Genomic DNA, 20,600 nt, shown 5'->3' with positions numbered 1-20,600 from the left:
CACTGTATTCAAAGACAGTGATGTATTACTATTGCTTAAACAATATGTAGCAACAGAATTACCTGGAAATGGCATAAGGCTTCTTACACTTTATAGTATTGCTGGCATAAGCAACAACAATATGTTTCTGAAAATTGCTTTGGTGCAAAATTCACCGTTGAGAAAGGCAAGACTCTAGGGTATTAGCTCTTCATTTATTTGATTCACAATCATTCTGAGTAGCTAATGGAACTGGTGGAGCCTCAGCCTTGGAAAAATACACATTCCTAATGAATTCCGTAAGTTTAGTATATGATTTCCGGCCATTCAAGGACCTCCTGAAATCCCCACCAGCTTAAGTATCTCTAAAAGACAAGAAAAAGGCTGAGGAGTATTATCCTATAAAAAAACTCCGTAATATTTTGATATCCACAAAGAGAAAAGTAGATACTAAATAAAGAAAATCTTTATGACATTTGACACAAATTACATTAACAAAAAGCCAATGCTGTATGTCAAGTTCACATTTTTCCTCCTTGGTGGCCATAATTTGTTTTGAGATTGACCTCATTCACAGTCAACATGGATACTGGTCTTTGCGGAATATTCATTCATATAAACAGGCTCTGCCCTTGTCTGGTCCTCCACCCAAAGGTTCAATGCTTCTTGACTGTACAACCTGGAACGGACGGCTCCATATTGTTGTCCCAAAGACAGCTGACTAGAAAAATGGAAATGAGAAAAGTTTGGAAATCTTTTTCCAAAGGAAAATCCAGAGCTGATGTTTGGCTTCCCACCCAGGTATACACAGTCACTTAAGCATAACCCTTGAGAGCTGCTAGGCAGTGATGTCACAACCCAGGAGTGCAGCCTTGCTCCACCTGTTCCCTTCATTTCCACACTCAACACTGCATATCTAAGACCGGGGCTGGCTCCTTTAGCTTTCCAAAGGATGCATTCCATTTTCAGCCTCCTCTCTCCTTTTTTATTACCTCCCTTCTCCCTTTCCAAATTCAACCAAACTCAAGTACAAATCCAAGCTCTGTTAGTAGCAGGGTTCCTCAAGTAAGATACTTAACTTCTCAAAGCATTCAGTTTCCTCATATATCATAGAGGGAATATCTAACCTACGGGGTTGCTATGAAAATCAAATTTGTTACATACGGTGAAGTTCTCAGCAGAATGCCTAAACCACAGAAGGATTTCAGCGAATATTAGCTTCTCTGCCTTTAAATTTTATGACATTTGTAAAATTAATAAAAAATATATATGAATCAAGTGTTAATTAAAAAGCATGACCACAATAACAATGCTTTGAAATTTAGCTTTAGACCACGAAGCTATGAAATCTTATGAAGATGTTTTTAGAAATAGTGTATTTTAGGGGCGCCTGGGTGGCGCAGTCGGTTAAGCGTCCAACTTCAGCCAGGTCACGATCTCGCGGTCCGTGAGTTCGAGCCCCGCGTCAGGCTCTGGGCTGATGGCTCGGAGCCTGGAGCCTGTTTCCGATTCTGTGTCTCCCTCTCTCTCTGCCCCTCCCCCGTTCATGCTCTGTCTCTCTCTGTCCCAAAAATAAATAAACGTTGAAAAAAAAATTAAAAAAAAAAAGAAATAGTGTATTTTATATTATTTACTATAGGAATAGATAAGTAAATGTTATAAAATGCCAGTGGAATGAAAGACAGTAAATGAATTCATGATTTCTTCTTTTTATGCTTTAATTAAAGAGTCCAAATATAAGTCTGTTAAATCCTGCTTATTTTTATTAAAGACTACCTTGTTTCCTAGGTTAACACAAAGCTTTAAAAAAGTCATTGGTACTATTGCGATGTAAATAGTTTTCCTTATTAAGAAGTATTACACGCAGGTAATCTAGAAGAAAACTAAATGAGATCAACAGAGTTCACTTTTTGTTGTTCAGAGTGTAAACGGAGATCTGGTCCTTAAAGTTGGAATTGACCTTCCCTCCAGCAAGTACTTATACTTGCCCAGCGAGGCTGTGAACAATGCAGCTGAGAGGGAGAGTGCATTTCACAGACCTCAACTCTTGGACTAGACAGTCACCCACCTAGCTTTGTGCTTCTAGGACCCACACAGAGTGAAACAGTTGCTTCATCTAAATGACAGTTTCTAATGCAGATCTCCAGAGGAGAGTCAGAAGAACCTTAATGGATTCCTTGAATGGATCTCACACTAGGAAATCTAGCTCTATTGAAAGGACAGGTAAATAACCTAACAGCAGAAGTGTGAAAGGAGATTTGAAGCAAGCCAGAAGCCAGTGGCAATTTCAGAACACCTTTAAAAATGACTGGCCTATCCTCTGAGCTCTCTAGAATACATATACATCTGACAGGAAGGGAAAACAATGAGGAAAGTAGGTTAAGGACTTCTTCACCATTCTCTCTGGTTTAACCATTAGAACCCACATTTCTAAATTACAAATTCCTGGTTAACTAATCAACTATATATACATATAAAGAGAAAAGATGGCTCCTCTCTGCCTCCCACCCCAGTCTTGTCCCTAGACTGTCAGAGAGAATCATTTGTGCAAGGAGAGAGGAGGGAAGAAGGACAGAGGAGAGGGAGAAGGGTGGGAGACAGTACTAGGCTTCCTGGCAGAGCTCTTAAAATGTGCCTGTCCATGAAGGGAAGGGGGAGAGAGAGGGAGGAAAAAAGGCCGGCATGTAGAAACAATTTAAAGTTGCCGATCACAAATTACCTTTTCAAAAAAAAATTACCATCTTCCAAAAACCCTGACTATGCCTTAACCTTTTTAAGTGGCCTAAATATCAGACAGTTATCCATTTGCTTTAACAGCACCCTTTGAAAAATGTAATGTCTCTGTAAACTGCAGACTCTTCAGCAGCTCACACACTGGTGTGAATTAGTTCCCAGTCAGCCGCCTTCTAACACCTACTGGAGATCATCGCAGGGGTAGAACAATGATGGGCCATCATCTATGAATGGCTCTTTATGCTTCCTGTACTTTACATAACTCATAGAATCTTCTTAACAGACGCTAAAGGATTATTAAACCATCTTATATAAGGAAATCAAGCTCAGAAAGGAAGAGAAACTTCCCAAATCATATCTCTTGATAATAGATGGGGCTGGGATTTGAACCCTGTGGTCTACTTCCCCAGGGAAGGACTGGAAAAGACCAACGCCCAGTCAGGCAGGTAGTGAACACAAAGAAGTTGTGCAAAGAGCAATCCTGGTGGTTTTCTAACTTGCCTGTGGCATTCCTTACGCTCCACTGCGCCTTGAAGCCTGCCTGGCCTTTAGTCTCCAAGACCCAGAACTCAAGGTGCTACCTACCACAGCCGTTGGTGTAAGCTGCCTAGTTCCAAAGGACAAAACAGGCTTTTGTGGGCCAGCATAGGAACCATCCCACAATGTAGAACCGCTTCTCTTCAAAGAGGAATGCTTTTGCACTGCTGATGTCAAGGCAAACTAGTGCAGCCACTCTGGAAAACAGTACGGAGGCACCTCAAAACTTAAAAACAGAACCACCCTATGACCCAGCAATTGCACTACTAGGTATTTACCCAAAGGATACAAAAATACAGATTTGAAGGGGTACTTGCACCCCAAAGTTTATAGTAGTGCTATCGACAATAGTCAAAGTATGGAAAGAGCCCAAATGTCCATCAACTGATGAATGGATAAAGAAGATATGGTGTATATATCATGGAACACTACTCCATGATCAAAAAGAATGAAATCTTGCCATTTGCAACAACAGAGATGGACCTAGAGGGTATTATGCTAAGCGAAATGAGTCAGAGAAAGACAAATATCATATGATTTCACTCAAATGTGGAAGTTAAGAAACAAAACATATGAACACAGGGGAAGGGAAGGAAAAATAAGACAAAAACGGAGAGGGAGACAAACCATAAGAGACTCTGACATAGAACAAACTGGTTGCTGGTGGGGTGCTGGGTGGGGGTAAGAGCTAAATGGGCAATGGGCATTAAGGAGGGCACTTGTTGGGATGAGCACTGGGTGTTATATGTAAGTGAAGAATCACTAAATTCTAGTTCTGAAATCATTATTACACTGTATGTTAACTAACTTGGATTTAAATTAAAATCAACAACAACCACAAAAAATTACATTAAAAAAAAAAGAACCTGATCTCTTCATAAAGTGAGAATCCTGTACAAGACAGCAAAGCGGAAAGTATATTCAGTGTCCCTAGAACAGGAGGTCAGTCACAACCCTGTAAATTTATGAAAGGAATCTTGGAATAAATATTCCCCTCTCTACCTTTTTTTTTTTTAAAGTTTATTCATTTATCTATCTATATAAGTAATCTCTGCCCCTAATGTGCGCCTCACACTCATGACCCAGAGACCAGGAATCACCCGTTCTTCTCACTGAGCCAGCCAGGTGCCACCCCCAGTACCCTTTCAGACCAGTTTACAAAAACCCAGAAGACCACCTCAAAAGCCACCTCAAATCCTACGTAAATTACATGCATTCACTCTTCAACTTCTTTGCAGAATAGGGTAAAGTCTCAGGACAAACTGGAATGGGTGATTAAATCATTCTGTGATGAAATGCTCTTAAAGTTCGTAATAACAAGTAGATGGGGAAGAATTCATGGAACAAGCAAGAAATATCTGCTTTTGTCTAATCAAGCTCCTTGCTAGTAGCACTTGTTATGTAGTATGAGCCAACCCCATACATCACTATAGAGGACTGCCCATCCCAACACAGAATCACCAGTTACGACATTAAACTTCGTTAGGAACTAAAACAAGTTTTACTTGCTTATGTATAATTAATCCACAAAGAAAAACGTCTACTGCTGCGTGGAACCAGTAACTTTGTCGACACAGTACTTACAAATTAGCAAGGTGAAAGCATTTACCCTAAAAGCAGGCACCTGTTAGGTGAGGGCTTAAAGAGCATTATTTCTCTCACCACTGGGAGTTCTTTGTTCATGTAGGGGAGGAAAAATTTTCCTTGACTCTCTTAGGATCACTGGCTGGATCTGAAAACCAAACTGATGACGATAACAGGAGAAAAACACCAATTTTACTGAATTTGTGCATGTACAAGGAGGCCTTCATAAGAGAATAAAAAGGGGTGCCTGGGTGGCTCAGTCGGTTAAGCCTCTCTTGGTTTTAGCTCAGGTCATGATCTATTGGTTTTTGGGTTCAAGCGCTGCATGGGGCTCCGCAATGATGGTGCAGAGCAGCCTGCTTGGGATTCTCTCTCTGCCCCTCCCCTGATCACAGGCTTGCGCCCTCTCCCTCTCTCCCTCAAAAATAAATAAACTTAAAAAACAAAAAAAAAAACAAAAAAACTCTAAGAAAATAAAGAAATAAAGAAGTGGCCAGAGCAGGAAGCTTTGATACCCTTTAGTCAAAGAAACAATACTTTGTGAAACATTGACAAGAAAAAGGGGTTTTGGCTAGGAGTAATGCAATTAGAGCTAGATCGTCCTCATTTTCCTTAACTAGATAGAAAGATAAGGGTTAGTTTAACAAGGTTTGTTGACAGATTCCTCTGGTGCCTCTCTGGGCTGATAAGAGTAGGTAAAGGAGAATTTATTTCCCGCCTTTAGGCAGAAAAGGGAGAGCTTTTTCCATGTTTACTGCTTCTTAATTGCTTCCAGCTCAAAATAATTTCTAAGTCAAAGAGGCATATTTTTGGGTGACAATCTGGTTTCCTTTATCGGTTAGCAAATGGAGCATTTCCCTAGTTGTGAAGGTCTTCATGTGATGCAAAAAGTCCAATTCCTGGACAGTCTAGTGCTGAATCGCCAATGGAAACAATCTGAGAGCCCTGGTCTGCACTAATATCATCTCCATGCCTCTGTTCTTAGCTCTCCCAAATTTATTCATACAGGTTTGATCACTAGGTTAGTAATGAAGGGCTCAGCAAGAGAATCCTGCCTTTTCCTTCTTGTGTATCTTTATAAAGTTCAGCCCTCCAAACAGCTGGTACTCAAACACATTTCTGACAGAATAGCTTATGGTGGATATTACACTTCTGATTGCGTATGATGAGAAATTGCGTTGATCTCTTGGTGACATCCTCCAACCGGAAGCATGTATGGTCTTAATTTGCCAGGGATCCCGGAATTCCTGAAAATTTTGGGGGTGTTTTCATTTTTCTGGAGATAGAGTCAATAGCTTTTAATAGATTCTCAAGGAGGATAGTAAGGAAAATAAGGATAGTCCACACTACTATAGTCTTGTAAAGAAAAATAAATAAATACAAAATCTAATAGGCCCTTAATTTATTAGCTGTGAGACCCATGGCAAGTCATGCAATCTCTCTAACATCTTACTTTCTTTTTTCTATAAAATGGGGATAATAATAGCAGCCATCTTAAATGGTATGTAAGGTAATTTGCTACTGAGGCCTATACAAAAGGGATAAAATACACTTTAAAATATCAAAGAATTAAAAAAATAGAAATGACTTCACTTAGAAAAGAGAACAGCTCAGAGAGAAGAGCTCTATTTTGGCAGCTCTTATTTTGGGAGGCATTTGCCTCTTCGAGAAAGGGCTACGGAGTGGCTGAAAGTCAGGATGTGCTTTTAACAGAATCAGAGAATATGAAGACAAGGACAGGAATCAGTGTCAAACAGGTAGGGAAGCGATGATGCTCCAGTCTCTTTGCTTTGGGACCTTCAAGACCTACAACCTAATCATAAGTGTGAATCTAAGTAGGCAAAACCACTCAGGGTAAAGCTCAGCTTTGAAGCATATCAATACCTAAAACTAATGTGAGTTGGGTTTGCAATTGGCAGGAAAAAAAAATTCTCTCCTATATCATCTTCTACTTCAGATTACTTCTGCAAAGTAGAAGTACAATGTCCAGTACATAATCAAAAGTAGCCAGGTACACAGGATGACATAACAGCATGAGCAAAAACCGGGAGAAACAAGAGACAACAGAACAAACCCACTTGGGCTCAAGATATTGGAGTGAACAGAGACTATAAAATAACTATGCTAGCCATGCCTAAGACAGATTTTTAAAAATGTTGAGTTTTGATATATAACTGGAATTTATAAAAATTAGTGAAATGGAAATTTTAGAATTGAAAAAGTTATTCAGAATGGGCAGGCTTAACAGACTAAATGTAGTTAAAGAGATCGAACATTAAAACACAGACCAAAAGAAAATAACCAAAGTGAAGCAAGTAAAAATCAGAAGGTAACAGACATAGAAGATACAATGAGAAGATCTGATATACATGTAATGGGTGTGCCAGAAAAGAAGACGAAGTGAATGAGGGAAAAGCAATATTTACAGCAACAGTGGATGCAAAGTTTACAAAACCATTGAAACAAGTCCTTTACACCAAGCAGGATTTTTAAAAATTCACAAATAGCTGGATCATAGTAAAACCTCAGAAAACCAAAATCAAAGAGAAAACCTTAAAGGCAGCTGGAGAAAAAGACATGTTACTATTACCTACAAAGGAATAACAATTCAGAGTGACAGTTTACTCCTAAATAAATAAATAAATACATAGTAAACCAGAAGTAAATAAAATGGTAAATCTGAACACTATCTTAAACATGTAGAAAGTCAGAAGCAAATTAACATAGTAAATGGTAAATCAGACAATACCTTAACCTTGCTTACAAAAATATTACTGCCAACCATTCAAAACACAAAGATCCTTCAGGAATGAAAGTAGGATGAAGACATTTTCAGACATAAAAAACAGAAAATTTCTCAGGAGCAGGGTCTCACTAAGAGAAACAGAAAAGGACTTTTTTCAGACAGTAGAAAAATGATTCCAGAAAAGAACACAAAAATGGAAGAAGAAAGTACAAAACAACTGTAAACGTATGTGGAAATGTAACTGAATAGAGACTTTTAAAAATAGTAGTAATTGGGGCACCTGGGTGGCTCAGTGGGTTAAGCATCAGACTCTTGATTTCCGCTCAGGTCATGACCTCAGGTTCATGAGTTTGAGCCCCACATAGGGCTCTGCACTGACAGCTTGCTTGCAGTTCTCTGTCTCCCTCACTCTCTGCCCATCCCATGCTCATGCTCTTTCTCTCTCCCTCAAAAGTAAATAAACATTAAAAAATAATAATAAAAATAGTAGTAGTAGTAATAAAAATAGTAGTAATTATATGTTCTAGTGTTAAAATATATAAGGAATTAAAATATATTAAAACAATAGCATATAAGTTGGGGGTCAGGGGATAAATGGAGTTAAAGTACCCTTTTGTTACTGTGTTATCTGGGAAAAGATTAAAAGTACCAATTTAAATAAATAAAATAAAATGAAAGTACCAATGAACAATATACTTTGATAAATCAAGAATGCATTAAAATCTCCAGAGTAACCACTATAAGAATAGTGAAATGAATATAAAGCTTCTTCTAGCTAATAGAGGCTTAAAAATGTAATCATTAAAAAAAAAAAAAAAAAATCCCATATCCTACTGAAAGGCAAGGAAGAAAAAAATAGAGTAGAGAAAAAAAAAAAAAAAAAAAGAAAGCACTTAATGAGATAGTAGAGTTAAACCCAAGTCACATGTACATTGACTAAATAATCCAATTAGGAGGCAAAAATTTTCAAGCAGGATTAGGGAAAAAAAATCAACTCTGTTATTTATAAAATGCACATCTAAAATATATACCACTGTATATCCTACAGACACTAAAATTATGGGAATATTATTCACAAATTTATGCCAACATATTTGAAAATCCTGATGAAAAAGATAAGTCCTAGAAATAGATTATAAAACTGACAATAAAAGAAAATTTTAAATTATTTGAATAGTTGTCATACCATTCAACAAACCCATGAATAAAAGTTCAAGGCTGGATTGCCTCACCAGAGAATGTTGCCAAACATGTCAGGATGAAATAATACTGCTATCACACAAACATCTGTAGAAAATTGAACAAAGTGAGCTCTCTCCAACTTATTTTTTAAAACTAGTATAATGGTGATACCAAATTTGACAAGAATGTTATGAAAAAGAAAAATTACAGGCCAATACTACCAATTCATAAGGATGCAAAATTCCTAAATAAAAGGTGAGCAAGTGACACTAATAAACACATAAAAAAGATAATATATCACAGCCAAGCTGGATTATTTTTATATATGCAAATTTGGTTAAGCACTTGGAAGTCAATTAATGTAAGTCACTACACTAACAGAATAAAAGAGAAAAATCATATGGTTGCCTCAACAGATGTAGGAAAGCATTTGAAAAAATTCATCATCCATATTTAGTTAAAAATTTTTGGCAAAAGAGAAATAAGAACTCCCTTAAAGTGAAAAAAAAATATCTACAAAACCACCATATGTTGAGTCTTTCTTTTGAGACCTGGAAAAAGAAGGGGACATGTACAATCAACACATTATTCAACACTATATAATTTGCCTGTACAAAAAAGGCTTAGAAAAAAATTGTAAAAGCATAAAAATTAGAAAAAAATAAAACTGTCAATATTCTTAGAGGATATGATTGTGTATGTGGAAAATGCAAAAGAATCTACAGATACATTACTATAATTCATTTCATAAGTTAGCTAAGTTCTGGATACAAGGTCAATATAAAACCACAACAACTATATTTCTAGAGGTCAACAAAAAAGAATTAGAAAATAAAATTTAAAATTTGTTTTTAATGCTTATTATTTATTTTTGAGAGAGAGAGAGACAGAGAGAGAGACAGAAACAGAGAGAGACAGAGCACAAGTGGGGGATGGGCAGAGAGAGAGGGAGGCACAGAATTCTAAGCAGACTCCAGGCTCTAAGTAAGTGGTCAGCACAGAGCCTGACGCAGGGCTCGAGCTCACAAACCATAAGATCCTGACCTGAGCCGAAGTTGGACACTTAACTGACTGAGTCACCCAGGCTCCCTTGAAAATGAAATTTTAAAAAGATACAATATACAATAGGTGAAAAAATATGAAATATCTACTAATAAATCTAATAAAATATGTGTAATCCCTCTACACAGAAAACTATGAAACATCATTGAGAGAAATTTTAAAGGACCTAAATAAATAGAAGAACATACCATGTTCATGGACCAGAAGACTTGATATTATAAAGATATTAATTTTGCCCAAATTTATTGATAGACACAATGCAACTACAATTGAAATCCCAACAGTTTAAATCTTTGTTGCTGTTGTTGTTTTGTTTTGGTGGAACTTTAATAAGTTGATTCTAAGATGTTGTGTAAATGTAAAAGACAAAGATAGCCAAGAAACTCTTAAAAAATAAAAGGAACAAGATAAGAGTACTTGATCAAATGAATATAAACTCTTATTATAAAACTAAAGTGTGGTACTGGTGCAAGAATATTCTAGTAGACAAAAAGAATAGACTAGAGTGCCCAAGCAAATCAATTGTCACATGTGTGAGCATTGAGTCATGACCAAAGTAGCTTTACAGAGCAGTGGAAACAGAATAGACTTACCAATAAATCATGCTGGGGCAACTGGATGTCCATACACATTTAAAAAAAATAAACCTTGAACACTATCTCACACAATATGCAAAAATTAATTCCCAGTGAATCGTAAATATAAATGTAGGGGTTAGGGGCACCTGGGTGACTCACTCGGTTAAGCGTCCAACTTTGGCTCAAGTCATGACCTCATGGTTCACAAGTTAGAGCCCTAAGACTAGCTCTGTGCTGACAACTGACAGCTCAGAGCCTGGAGCCTGCTTCAGATTCTGTGTCCTCTCTCTCTGGCTCTCCCCCCACTCATGCACGCACGTGCACACACGCGCAGGTCTCTCTCAAAAATAAATAAATGTCTTTCTCAAAAATAAATAAGTGTAAGAGTTAAAACTGAAAAGTTTCTAGAAGATAATACATTTATAACCTCAATCTGGAAAAAGACTTATTGAACAAGACATAATAAAACACTAACCATAAAGGAAATGGAACCTATAAAGAATTTGGATATTAAAATTAAGAACCTTCAATCATCCTTAAGAGAGTAAACAGGCAAGCAACAAATGAAGATTCTGCCACACGGATAACCAACTATGAACTCATCTTCAGAATATATTTTTTAAAAATACCTACAATCAGTAGGAAAAAGACAAACAATCCAATTGAAAATTGGGCAAAAGACTTGAACAGGCATGTCACAGACTATTTCAAATGGCCAATTAATGCAAAAAGGTGCTCAACCTTATTAGTCACGAAAAAGTAAGTGGTATCACTACAAAACCACCAGAAAGGTAAAATTACAAAGACTCGCAATGTTGGCAAGGATACGGAGCCAGGGAAATTCTCATATGCTGCTGGTGGGAGTATACTGGTACAACTACTTTGGAAAACAGTTTGGTATTATCCGCTAAAGTTAAAGATACACATAACCTATAAGCTAGCAATTACTCTCCTGTGGACAGACCAAAAAGAAATGTATGCCCACAGGCATCAGAAACACCCACAAGAAAGATCAGAGCTACCTTACCTTCAATGCCCCAAAACAGATCATTTCAAGGTCCACCAACAACACAGTGGATAAATATGAACAAATGATTGCGGTATACTCATATAATAGTTTTCTGTATAGCACAGAAAGATAAACTACAGCCACAAGCAACAACATTTGTAAATATCACAAACACAATGCTGAACAAAGAATCCAGACACATGAATACACACTCTGATTATATTCATCCCTTGCTCAAAAAAACAGGCAAAACCAAAATATGTATTTAAAGAGATATGTTCTTTACCCAAAAAAACAAAAACCAAAAAACTCTAAAGAAAAGCACTAAAGTGTTTACCACAAAACACAAGTATAGTGGGTTTTTGTTTTTTGTTTTTTTTCTCTTTAGGAGAGGGTGAGTAGTGAATGGGAGAGGGTTACAAGGAGGAGCTTCTGGCTCAATGTTCTATTTATTATCCTGGAATTAGTTGCAAGGTGTCACTTTGTGATAAATTATTGCACTCCGCATCTTTTATTTTGTGTACTTTTCTGTATACGTATGAAATCTCAGAGGAGGTTAAATAAATACATCGAATGCATCTACAATAAAAAAACTTCTTTGGGGGTGCCTGGGTGGCTCAGTCGGTTAAGCATCCAACTTCGGCTCAGGTCATGATCTCATGGTCCGTGAGTTCGAGCCCCGCGTCAGGCTCTGTGCGGACAGCTCAAAGCCTGGAGCCTGTTTCAGATTCTGTGTCTCCCTCTCTCTCTGACCCTCCCCCATTCATGCTGTCTCTCCCTGTCTCAAAAATGAATAAACGTTAAAAAAAAATTAAAAAAAAAAACCTTCTTTGCCTGAGAACCTATGTATATTGCCTGGAATTTGGGAAGAAAATAGCTTAATTAAAAAAAAAAAAAAAAAGCAGAGCGCTGGATGACTCAGTTAAGTGTCTGACTCTTGATTTCAGCTCAGGTCATGATCTCACCGTCATGAGATCAAGCCCAGCAGCTGAAAGCATGGAGCCTGCTTGGGATTCTTCTTTCCCTCTCTCTGCCCCTCCCCCACTGGTTCTCTCTCCCTCTCTCTCTCAAAATAAATAAGTAAACTTAAAAAAAAAAAAAAAAGCAAGTGTCTTCACTATGACCCATTATTTTTTATAGCTTTTGCACTACTATCTTACCAAGGACTGTGGACCACTGAGCACTCCTGGCCATCTCCTCCTGAGCAAGTTTCCCCCTCATCATCCTATGACCATCATCCATTTAAGGACTGGACAATGGTGCACTGGCCCAGATAATGCACACTATATAATGGTCCTGAGATCCTCCAGAAAATTTCCGATAATTGATGCCCAACACTTGGTCTTCCCTCCCTCCTCACAGGCTAATTTTTTTCTTTCTTCAGTTCTCAGCTCAAGTGTCACTTCTTCAGGGAAACTTGCCTTGCTCCCATTTCCATCCTCTTTTTCTGAGTGGAGTGACCAACATCATGCTCCTCTCCTTTCGATGTTAGTACTGGTCATTCTCAGTCTGCCCCCACCTCCCAGATCCATCCCTGGGAGGCTGATCCCTTGGGACTAGATCACCAGGACATCCTATCCACCTGGCTTCTCTTGGGTTCTACTAATGAAAGGCAATGGCAGGAGCTGGCAGGGTAAGAGGAGAGAAATCAGGCATGTCCTTTCCACTTCCTTTTTGCTGTGCTCTGTGTTTCTGGGGAGGCTGCGTCTCCAGAGGCCCAAAGCTCCTCCTGCCTGGCTCCAGCTCATAAGGCTTCCAGGAACCTCATTCCTGCCGCCTAGGATGGTAACACCCCCCCACCACTGTGTCTTTCACTGGTTCTGGTAACCCTGCCCCCACCTTTCTAAGTTGTCTTTTCAAGAAACTCTTCATCTGAACTAGGTTTGATTCTGTTTTCTGCTGGGACCCTGTGGATTGGCAATTTTATATGAATTTTATGATTATTTTATAAACACTTGTCTACTCCACAAGGCTGTGAGCTTCTTGACACTGGCACTTCAGGCACTACCAACAGATATTTGTTAAATGATTTAGTACGTTAATGAATGCATGAAGGAACTCACATTAGGATCCAAATATACTACACATAGTACAAGGATTTCTAAAATGTCCCTGCTACCTTTAACGTGGCACCAATCTATCAGAGCAGACATTTTTCCTATGTTAGTTGAAAAGAGCCTTAGTTGGCAGTAATATTTTTACTCATGATGATAATCTCAATTATTCTTGCAGTAAGTGCAATAATGACAATTTTCCAATTAAAAAGATGTAACTTTCTTTCTGAAGTGAGTTATCAATAATGAGATTCCAAGCAGGCTATGGTTACTTATAGCTCTAAGAGTCAGTAGGAACATAATAAAAATATTAACTAGGAAAAGAAGGTTCTGCGTCTCTGAATCTTTCATAATCTATTGCAAATGACTCTAGAAAATAAATACTACACAGTAGTTACACGGCGTAGGACAGTTAGCTCAGGTAGGAAATGTTCTTTGTTAATATAATAAACTATCTACTTTATATTGTTGTTTTAGGTTTAAAAAAGGACAATCTGAGCTGATCCCAGTTTTAGATACGCAAGCTACATATTAGCGTATATAGTTAGACAACTTCTACAAAATGAACTGGAAAATTCTGATTCTAGGCCACTAATCAGAATTTCCAGAACAGGGTCTGGAGCTCTGCATATTGCCTTCTCTTTCATGGCAGAAAATGTATAGAAAAATCAGGTTAGCCATAGGCCATACCATATACTAGCAAGATCCTTCAAACCAATATATGCCATAAAATGTGCCACTTGAATTTTAATCTTGAGAAAACCAGCCTGTAAACTACAATCTCAACTAAATACGTACCACATCGAGAATTTTTAGTTCATAGCACGGCATTTTGAAAGCCACAATTTAGCTAGCATGCAAACTCCCAGAGGGTGATAGATTTTGGACTCTGGAGAGGTCAAGGTTCATCTCTTTTCTGCAATCTCTTTCCTGGTTAAACCTCTCCCTTCTATTTCTCCAACTAACTTCTTCACTGTAAAAAGTATCCCAGTTCTCTTCGCTCTAATCACCATAGGGAGGGGAAGGTCCAATTTCTCCAGTATGGTATGAGTTCAAGATTATTGGTCATCTCCCAGCAAGCAAACTCGTGAGTTAATAACGAAGACCTTTCTAATAGGGCACTACTTGGGATATTGGTCTGATTTTATAATCCCGAAATGATAAGGCATTAATAACACCTTGTGAGGGGGTTCGGGTAAGTGACTGAGTTAAACTAGTTAAAATGCAGTTATAGCGCTAATTCGTTTCACAATCAGGTAACTTGCTTTCTTAGGTCTTATTAGGTGCATGCAACAACAACAACAATATCCTTTTTCCTTATTCATTCTCTTCAGTCATAACTAATCTAGGAAATGACCACACCAGTCTCTTACTGATTGCTTCCCTGAAAACAAAAGAGCATTTTATACCTGATCGTGCCATGATCAGTAAAGAGAATGAAGTCAAAATGAACCATCTTTTGCCTCTCTTGCCCATATATAAAACGATAATTTTTAAGGAGGGTGGGGAGGTAGGAAGAAGTGCTGCATTTAATTCGTAAGGGCTGCTCCCCCCACCCTCCCCCACCTCCAATCTCATCAACATCACCCACCTAGGGGGCACCCGGTACTCGAAGGGCCCCATAGCCTGACAGGGTCAGAGAAGAATCATCTCTTTCACAGACTGAAAAATCAGGACTCCTGAGGTCTTCCGCTCACCAAAGTGGGGCGGGTCGCCCGGCCCCGGGGGACCGGGCGGCGTCCCGGGCGCCCGCAGCCTAGGGCCTCGGGCGGCGCCGCAGCGCTCCCGGCCCCTCCCGCAGGGACTGGCCGCCGGTCCTTACCCGCTAGTCCGCCGCCGCCGCCTCCATCGCCCGCGTGCCCCTTCCTCCGCTGCAGGATGAAGTAGGGGTTGGCCCTCTCCGTGATCCACAGCGCGTTGGCCAGCAGCACCTCTTCGGGGTTCACCCACATGTTCCCGGGCGCCGCGGGCGGACGCACAATGGGCCCGCGGGTCAGGTCCTGCACACACCGGCGCGCACAGGCGCGCACTCCCGGGCACACGCGCGCCCTCCTGCCCGCTAGGTGCGGCGGCGAAGAGCGACTTCACCAGGCGGCGGTCCGCGGAGGCCGGGCCACAACAAAGCCCCCGCGGGCGGCCGGGGAGGACGGCGAGGACGCGGGTGCGGCGAGCAGCATCCTCCCCGCGGCGGCGCCGCCCCCCGCGAGCCCGCGGCCGCAGACGCCCAGGCCCGCCGCCCCGCAGCCCGGCTCCGGCCCACGGCGGCGCGAGGAGCGGGAGGAGGAGGAGGAGGAGGAGGAGGAGGAGGAGGAAGAGGAGCGGGAGGAGGAGGAAGTGGTGGCGCTCAGTCCCGGGATCCGGATCGGCGGCGGCGAGCAGGGCTGCGGGAGCCTGCAGCCGACACGGCCCCGCGGCGAGCGCCGAGCTGGGCTGGGGCGCGGCTGCTACAGCAGCACCTAGCCGAGCTCCAGATCTCCTCAGTCTCTAGCCGCTCCGCGCCCTCGAGGTCACCGCGCGGTAACGCTCCGCGTCGGGGCCACTCGCACCTGCGGCGAAGCCCCGCTTGCAGCTGGAAGGACGCTCCGGACACTGCGAATGAATGACGCCAGCGCGGCTCACTTAGAGCGGGCCCGAGTGACACCAGTTTCCGCGGACGCGGGTCCTCCGCGGGCTCCGAGCGCTGAGCCCGGCTGCTGTGGCGGGCTTTGGGGGAACCTTCTGGGGACCGTGGGCCAAGCGCTCGGCCCCACGCCCATCTCAGCGGGGAGGACGCTGCCAGCCTCCGTGTGTGTGTGTGTGTGTGTGTGTGTGTGTGTGTGTGCTGTATGTTTATGGTTGACGCTCTGTGGGCTAGCGCCACCCCTCTTCCCAGGAAATAAGTGTTTCAAGGTTCCAGACTTGGAGCTAGATACCGGGTCGGAAGTGGACGCAGCCAATGGTTGTCCGTGTTTTTGTTTCCTGCATCCCAGGGCAAGTCATGCGCTAAACTTGTCACCGCCTGTAACCCCTCCCCCTCCCCATTGCATTGTAATTAAAGTGGCCCAGCTAAGTGCATTACATCACTTCTTTCCTTGACCTGTGGGGCATGAGCAGTAGCGAAGTTGGAAGCAGCCCAAGAGCTTAGGCCAACTAATTCACACTACAGCCGTTCCTATTTCAGGCATTTGGAGCTCCGAGGACCAGGAATGCCAGAATTCACGGATATATTCACATTTAATAGATGGAATAAAAAAAATTTTTTTTAATCATTGAATTCAGAGACACAACAAAGACCAGCTTAACCGACTGAGCCACCCAGACGCCCCCCCACCCCCAACAAAGACAAGCTTTATCGCTAGATGGTTTTTGCATTCCCCCAATACTTCAAGACCTGTGATCACAGCCCATCTACCTATATATCTGGTGACCTTTTTTCACTCTTTTTTACACCTAGGAGATCTGCAGATAGCTAGTTTAGCAAAAAGAGGCTCTACTTCCTAGATGATGGGAATTTCCCAAAGCTCTGCTTTGTTGTGGAAGTTGGACAGTCCTAGACTTATTCTTTTCCAAGTGAGCAAAGCATTCAGATAAGACTTTCTTGTGTGGACTTGAGCTTTTTTGCTTATGTAGCTCTCGTCTGTACTGCTGAATTCCTTCAAATGGCAAAGTGAATGTATCCCAGCCATTTTAACACAGGCCGCCTCTGTGCTGTTGGTTTCCTCCCCAGTGAACTCTGATGGAATGGAAGTGTCTCTTTACCTTATCACATCGCCTGATCTTCTGCCTCTTCAGGAAACATACCAGACCTCTAGGTATTTGTGGAAACTTCACATATTTAACAGAGACTCGAAAATCTCACTTGGTATCTTTGGCCATAGCACATCGCCTTTACTAGTAGAATCAATTGCAAGTCAAACACAATAAACATTAAGACTGCAAATCATACATATGAAAAAGTTTAATAATATATTTATATAACTTCTAATGTTTTGAAGTGCTTCCATAAAAATTCCTTCATTTTGTGTAATTAGCATTTTTTAAAAGTCTAAGTGCCTTCATATTGTCTTTTAGAATGCCGTCATCATACTGCTCAAAGTTGTGACTTGATAGCTCTACCCTAACCCTAACCCTAGCTTAGCATTCTGTATTGATAGGTACCAAAGTGCTATTTACTTATGATTCATGGGTTCATTCACTCACTCATTCATTCGACATGTAGTTATTGAATGCCTACTATACTGTAGGCCCTGGGGATAAGAAGTGAACAAACCATATAAAAATCCTTGCCTTCATGAAGATTAAATGTAAAATTAACAATAAAAACCAAAACAAATTTACAAAAACTTGTTTTGAGAGCAAGATTCGACACCAAAAGGAGAAAAAAATTTAAGTCCTTAACTATTTTCTAGTTTCTTGTAAGAGAGCACATTCTTGGGGCGCCTGGGTGGCTCAGTCCATTAAGCATCCGACTTCGACTCAGGTCATGATCTCAGGGCTCATGAGTTTGAGCCCTACCTACATCGGGCTCTGTGCTGACAGCTCCGAGCCTGGAGCCTGCTTCAGATTCTGTTTCCATCTCTCTCTGCTCCTCCCCCACTCATTCTCTCTCTCTCTCTCTCTCAAATATAAATAAACATTTAAAAAATTGAAAAAAAAGAGAGCACATTCTTTCCAGGAAATCGGGGTTTCTATTATTATAATGAATTGTGATAACCTGTAGTGGCAGGCATTGCAAAGAATCAGGGAAGCTACAAAGAGTTTATGGCAGTTCACTCATCTCATACTGCCAACTGCTCACTTGCTAAAGTGTAGCTTTGTTTAAAAAAAAAAAAAGACAATCAAATATACCAGAACTAAAAATAACACAAAGAGAATCTAATTAATCCAATCACTTCCTCAGTGAAGTGGGTATTTTTAACATTCAATTCATTCTCATTGGTTTTAAGTCCAAGGATTGTCTCAAACCACTTAAGGAAGAAAAGCATTCAACAGATGCCTAGGTAAGGTAGGGGTAAATGATACCACAGTCTTTGTGTCTCACTGAGATCTCCTACTCTCCCCTTCCCCACTTGGAAAAGTCAACCCAGATAAGGTTCTTATGCCCCCCACCCCTTGGAGCAATCAATGAGTTTACTGCTTAGTGGGTAGATCTGATTGAAACAAAATTGTGAGGGTAGTAAATTTGTCTTTGGAACTTCTTACCCCCTCATTCCTACACTGTTTCCACATTTTCTGCTTTTCATCTTCACAGTGGTGTATTTCCCCCCTGTCCTCGCCCCTACAAATAAATGCTTCATTTTGCCTTCTAGGGATTTGCACCACCCTTGGAAATACTGTAGAGTCTTGGGCACTGTATTTCTGCCCACACCCTCTCACCTCCCAATTCTAGCAGCCCCAAGAGTGGGCAAGTCAGTAATAAATTTGGTTCTAGTTTCTGCAGAGAGAATTCACCCAGGGGAGTAAGAAAGTGCCAACTACTCCCCTAGTCTCCTAGCTAAAAGTAACATGTTAACAGGAACCATTTTTTAAGTGCCCGTACTTTCCTTATCCAACCTGGAAGGGCAGGAGCTGCAGTAGGGTATTTGGAATTTCTAGTGTCCAGGGAGGTAGAAAGAAGGGTTACTGGTTGGGTTAAAGAAGGGTAATCATTGCTTCAAAGATCCAAGACTTTACAGTAGCTTTGATATCTGAAGAGACCTTCACACTGGATCTGAGCTGCTAATCCAGCTGGAAAAACTAGATCAACCAGTCACCTGAATGTCTAGTCTGCAAGTAATAGAGCTAATTGATGATACAGAAGCCACAGTTGGGTTCTTTCAACTTTAAGTGGCTGAACATAGCCAAGACCATCCTTATATATGCTGCACATTGAGGAGAAAGATCCTTCAAAATACCTCGAATCTGTAATAGAACTACCCTGCCTCCACTTAGTGGATCGGTCCACCTTTTGAATTCTGAGACGCTCTGTAGATCAATTATGAATAAAACATCATTTCTTTCCATGTGGCCCGATGACCTCTGTCAAATGTATCAGTGTTCCTGGAATGAAGAAAGGGAAGAAGACAGGAAGTCTCCAGGGGAGAAAAAAATGAAGCAAGGTGTCACAGAGATTCGTTTCCTGATTAACTGTCATTAAAGAGGACAAGTTTTAATGGTTGGGAATGATAAGGTCAAAAGCTTAGACCGCAGGGAAGGGAAGGGAGATTTTTGGCCTACTTCAAAATCATCCATTGCAAGTTCCCTGAGGGCCAAGACTGTGAAAAGATCATTGTCATAAACCAAGGCGTAGCACCTGCACTTCTGAAAATGCCCAAAGTGGAGGTGCGGACTTGACTGCTGAATTTCTAAATTTAAGAAAGGCTTAGAGATTTAGGAAGGAAAAGAGACCCTGATTACAGTTGCGTTGAACTCCTCATACCATGAACAAGGAAACTGAAGCTCAGAGAAGGGAAGGGCTTGACTCAGGTCACTTAGGTAATTAATAGCAGAGTTTGGAAGTTGGTCTTTTATTTAGGTCTCTATTTTTTGCTATTATATAAGCCCCCAAATCTTAACTGCACCTTTTCCTTCTTTCTCCACACATTATTTGTCACATTTTTCTTTAGAATTAAAGTGATTCAAAATTATATAATGCTGTCATGGCTATTATCTATCTATGACTGTGGTCTGAGTATCAGGATCCACTGATTGGCTAGAACTGAGTCTCATGCCCAGCCTGGACAGGTGGTGGCAGAGGTGACAGGTCAGTGGGTGTGGGATAGTCCCCAAAGGAAAATCAAAGATCTATTACCAAAGTAAGGTGAGAGGGCTGTGGACAAACCTGGACAACAGAGTTCCACTAGGTAACCTGCTACAGACCATTTGTTTTCTAAAGACTATATCCTCTTGTTTGTAATGTTATATTGCATGAATGTAACATACTTTGTTTTGTTTTGTTTTCTTCTAAAGCCTACTAGTGGTTTGACCCTTTTGATAATTTAATTTACCAGAGAAAAGAAGTGGGGGAGAGAGGAAGGAAGGAAAGAAGGAAGGAAGGAAGAGGGAAGGACGGAGGGAGGGAAGGAGGGAAGGAAGGAAGGAAGAGGGAAGGAGGGAGGGAGGGAAGGAAGGAGGGAAGGAAGGAAGGAAGGAAGGAAGGAAGGAAGGAAGGAAGATGT

The 20,600-nt window shown here is 40.9% G+C and overlaps 1 protein-coding gene across 1 annotated transcript in view; it reads right to left on the bottom strand.

Annotated features, from left to right (window-relative positions):
• The window catches only part of TBC1D9 (TBC1 domain family member 9), a 114,348-nt gene extending 98,711 nt beyond the window's left edge, over positions 1-15,637 (bottom strand). The window contains exon 1 of the mRNA XM_030313021.1: positions 15,287-15,637. Coding sequence (XP_030168881.1) covers positions 15,287-15,416 — 130 coding nt within the window. The 5' untranslated portion in view covers positions 15,417-15,637. The remainder of the gene's footprint in view (positions 1-15,286) is intronic.
• Between the last annotated feature and the right edge of the window lie 4,963 nt (positions 15,638-20,600).

The sequence above is a fragment of the Lynx canadensis genome, chromosome B1, assembly GCF_007474595.2.
Source record: "Lynx canadensis isolate LIC74 chromosome B1, mLynCan4.pri.v2, whole genome shotgun sequence".
NCBI lineage: Eukaryota > Metazoa > Chordata > Mammalia > Carnivora > Felidae > Lynx > Lynx canadensis.
This window is presented reverse-complemented; position numbering and strand designations above follow the sequence as displayed.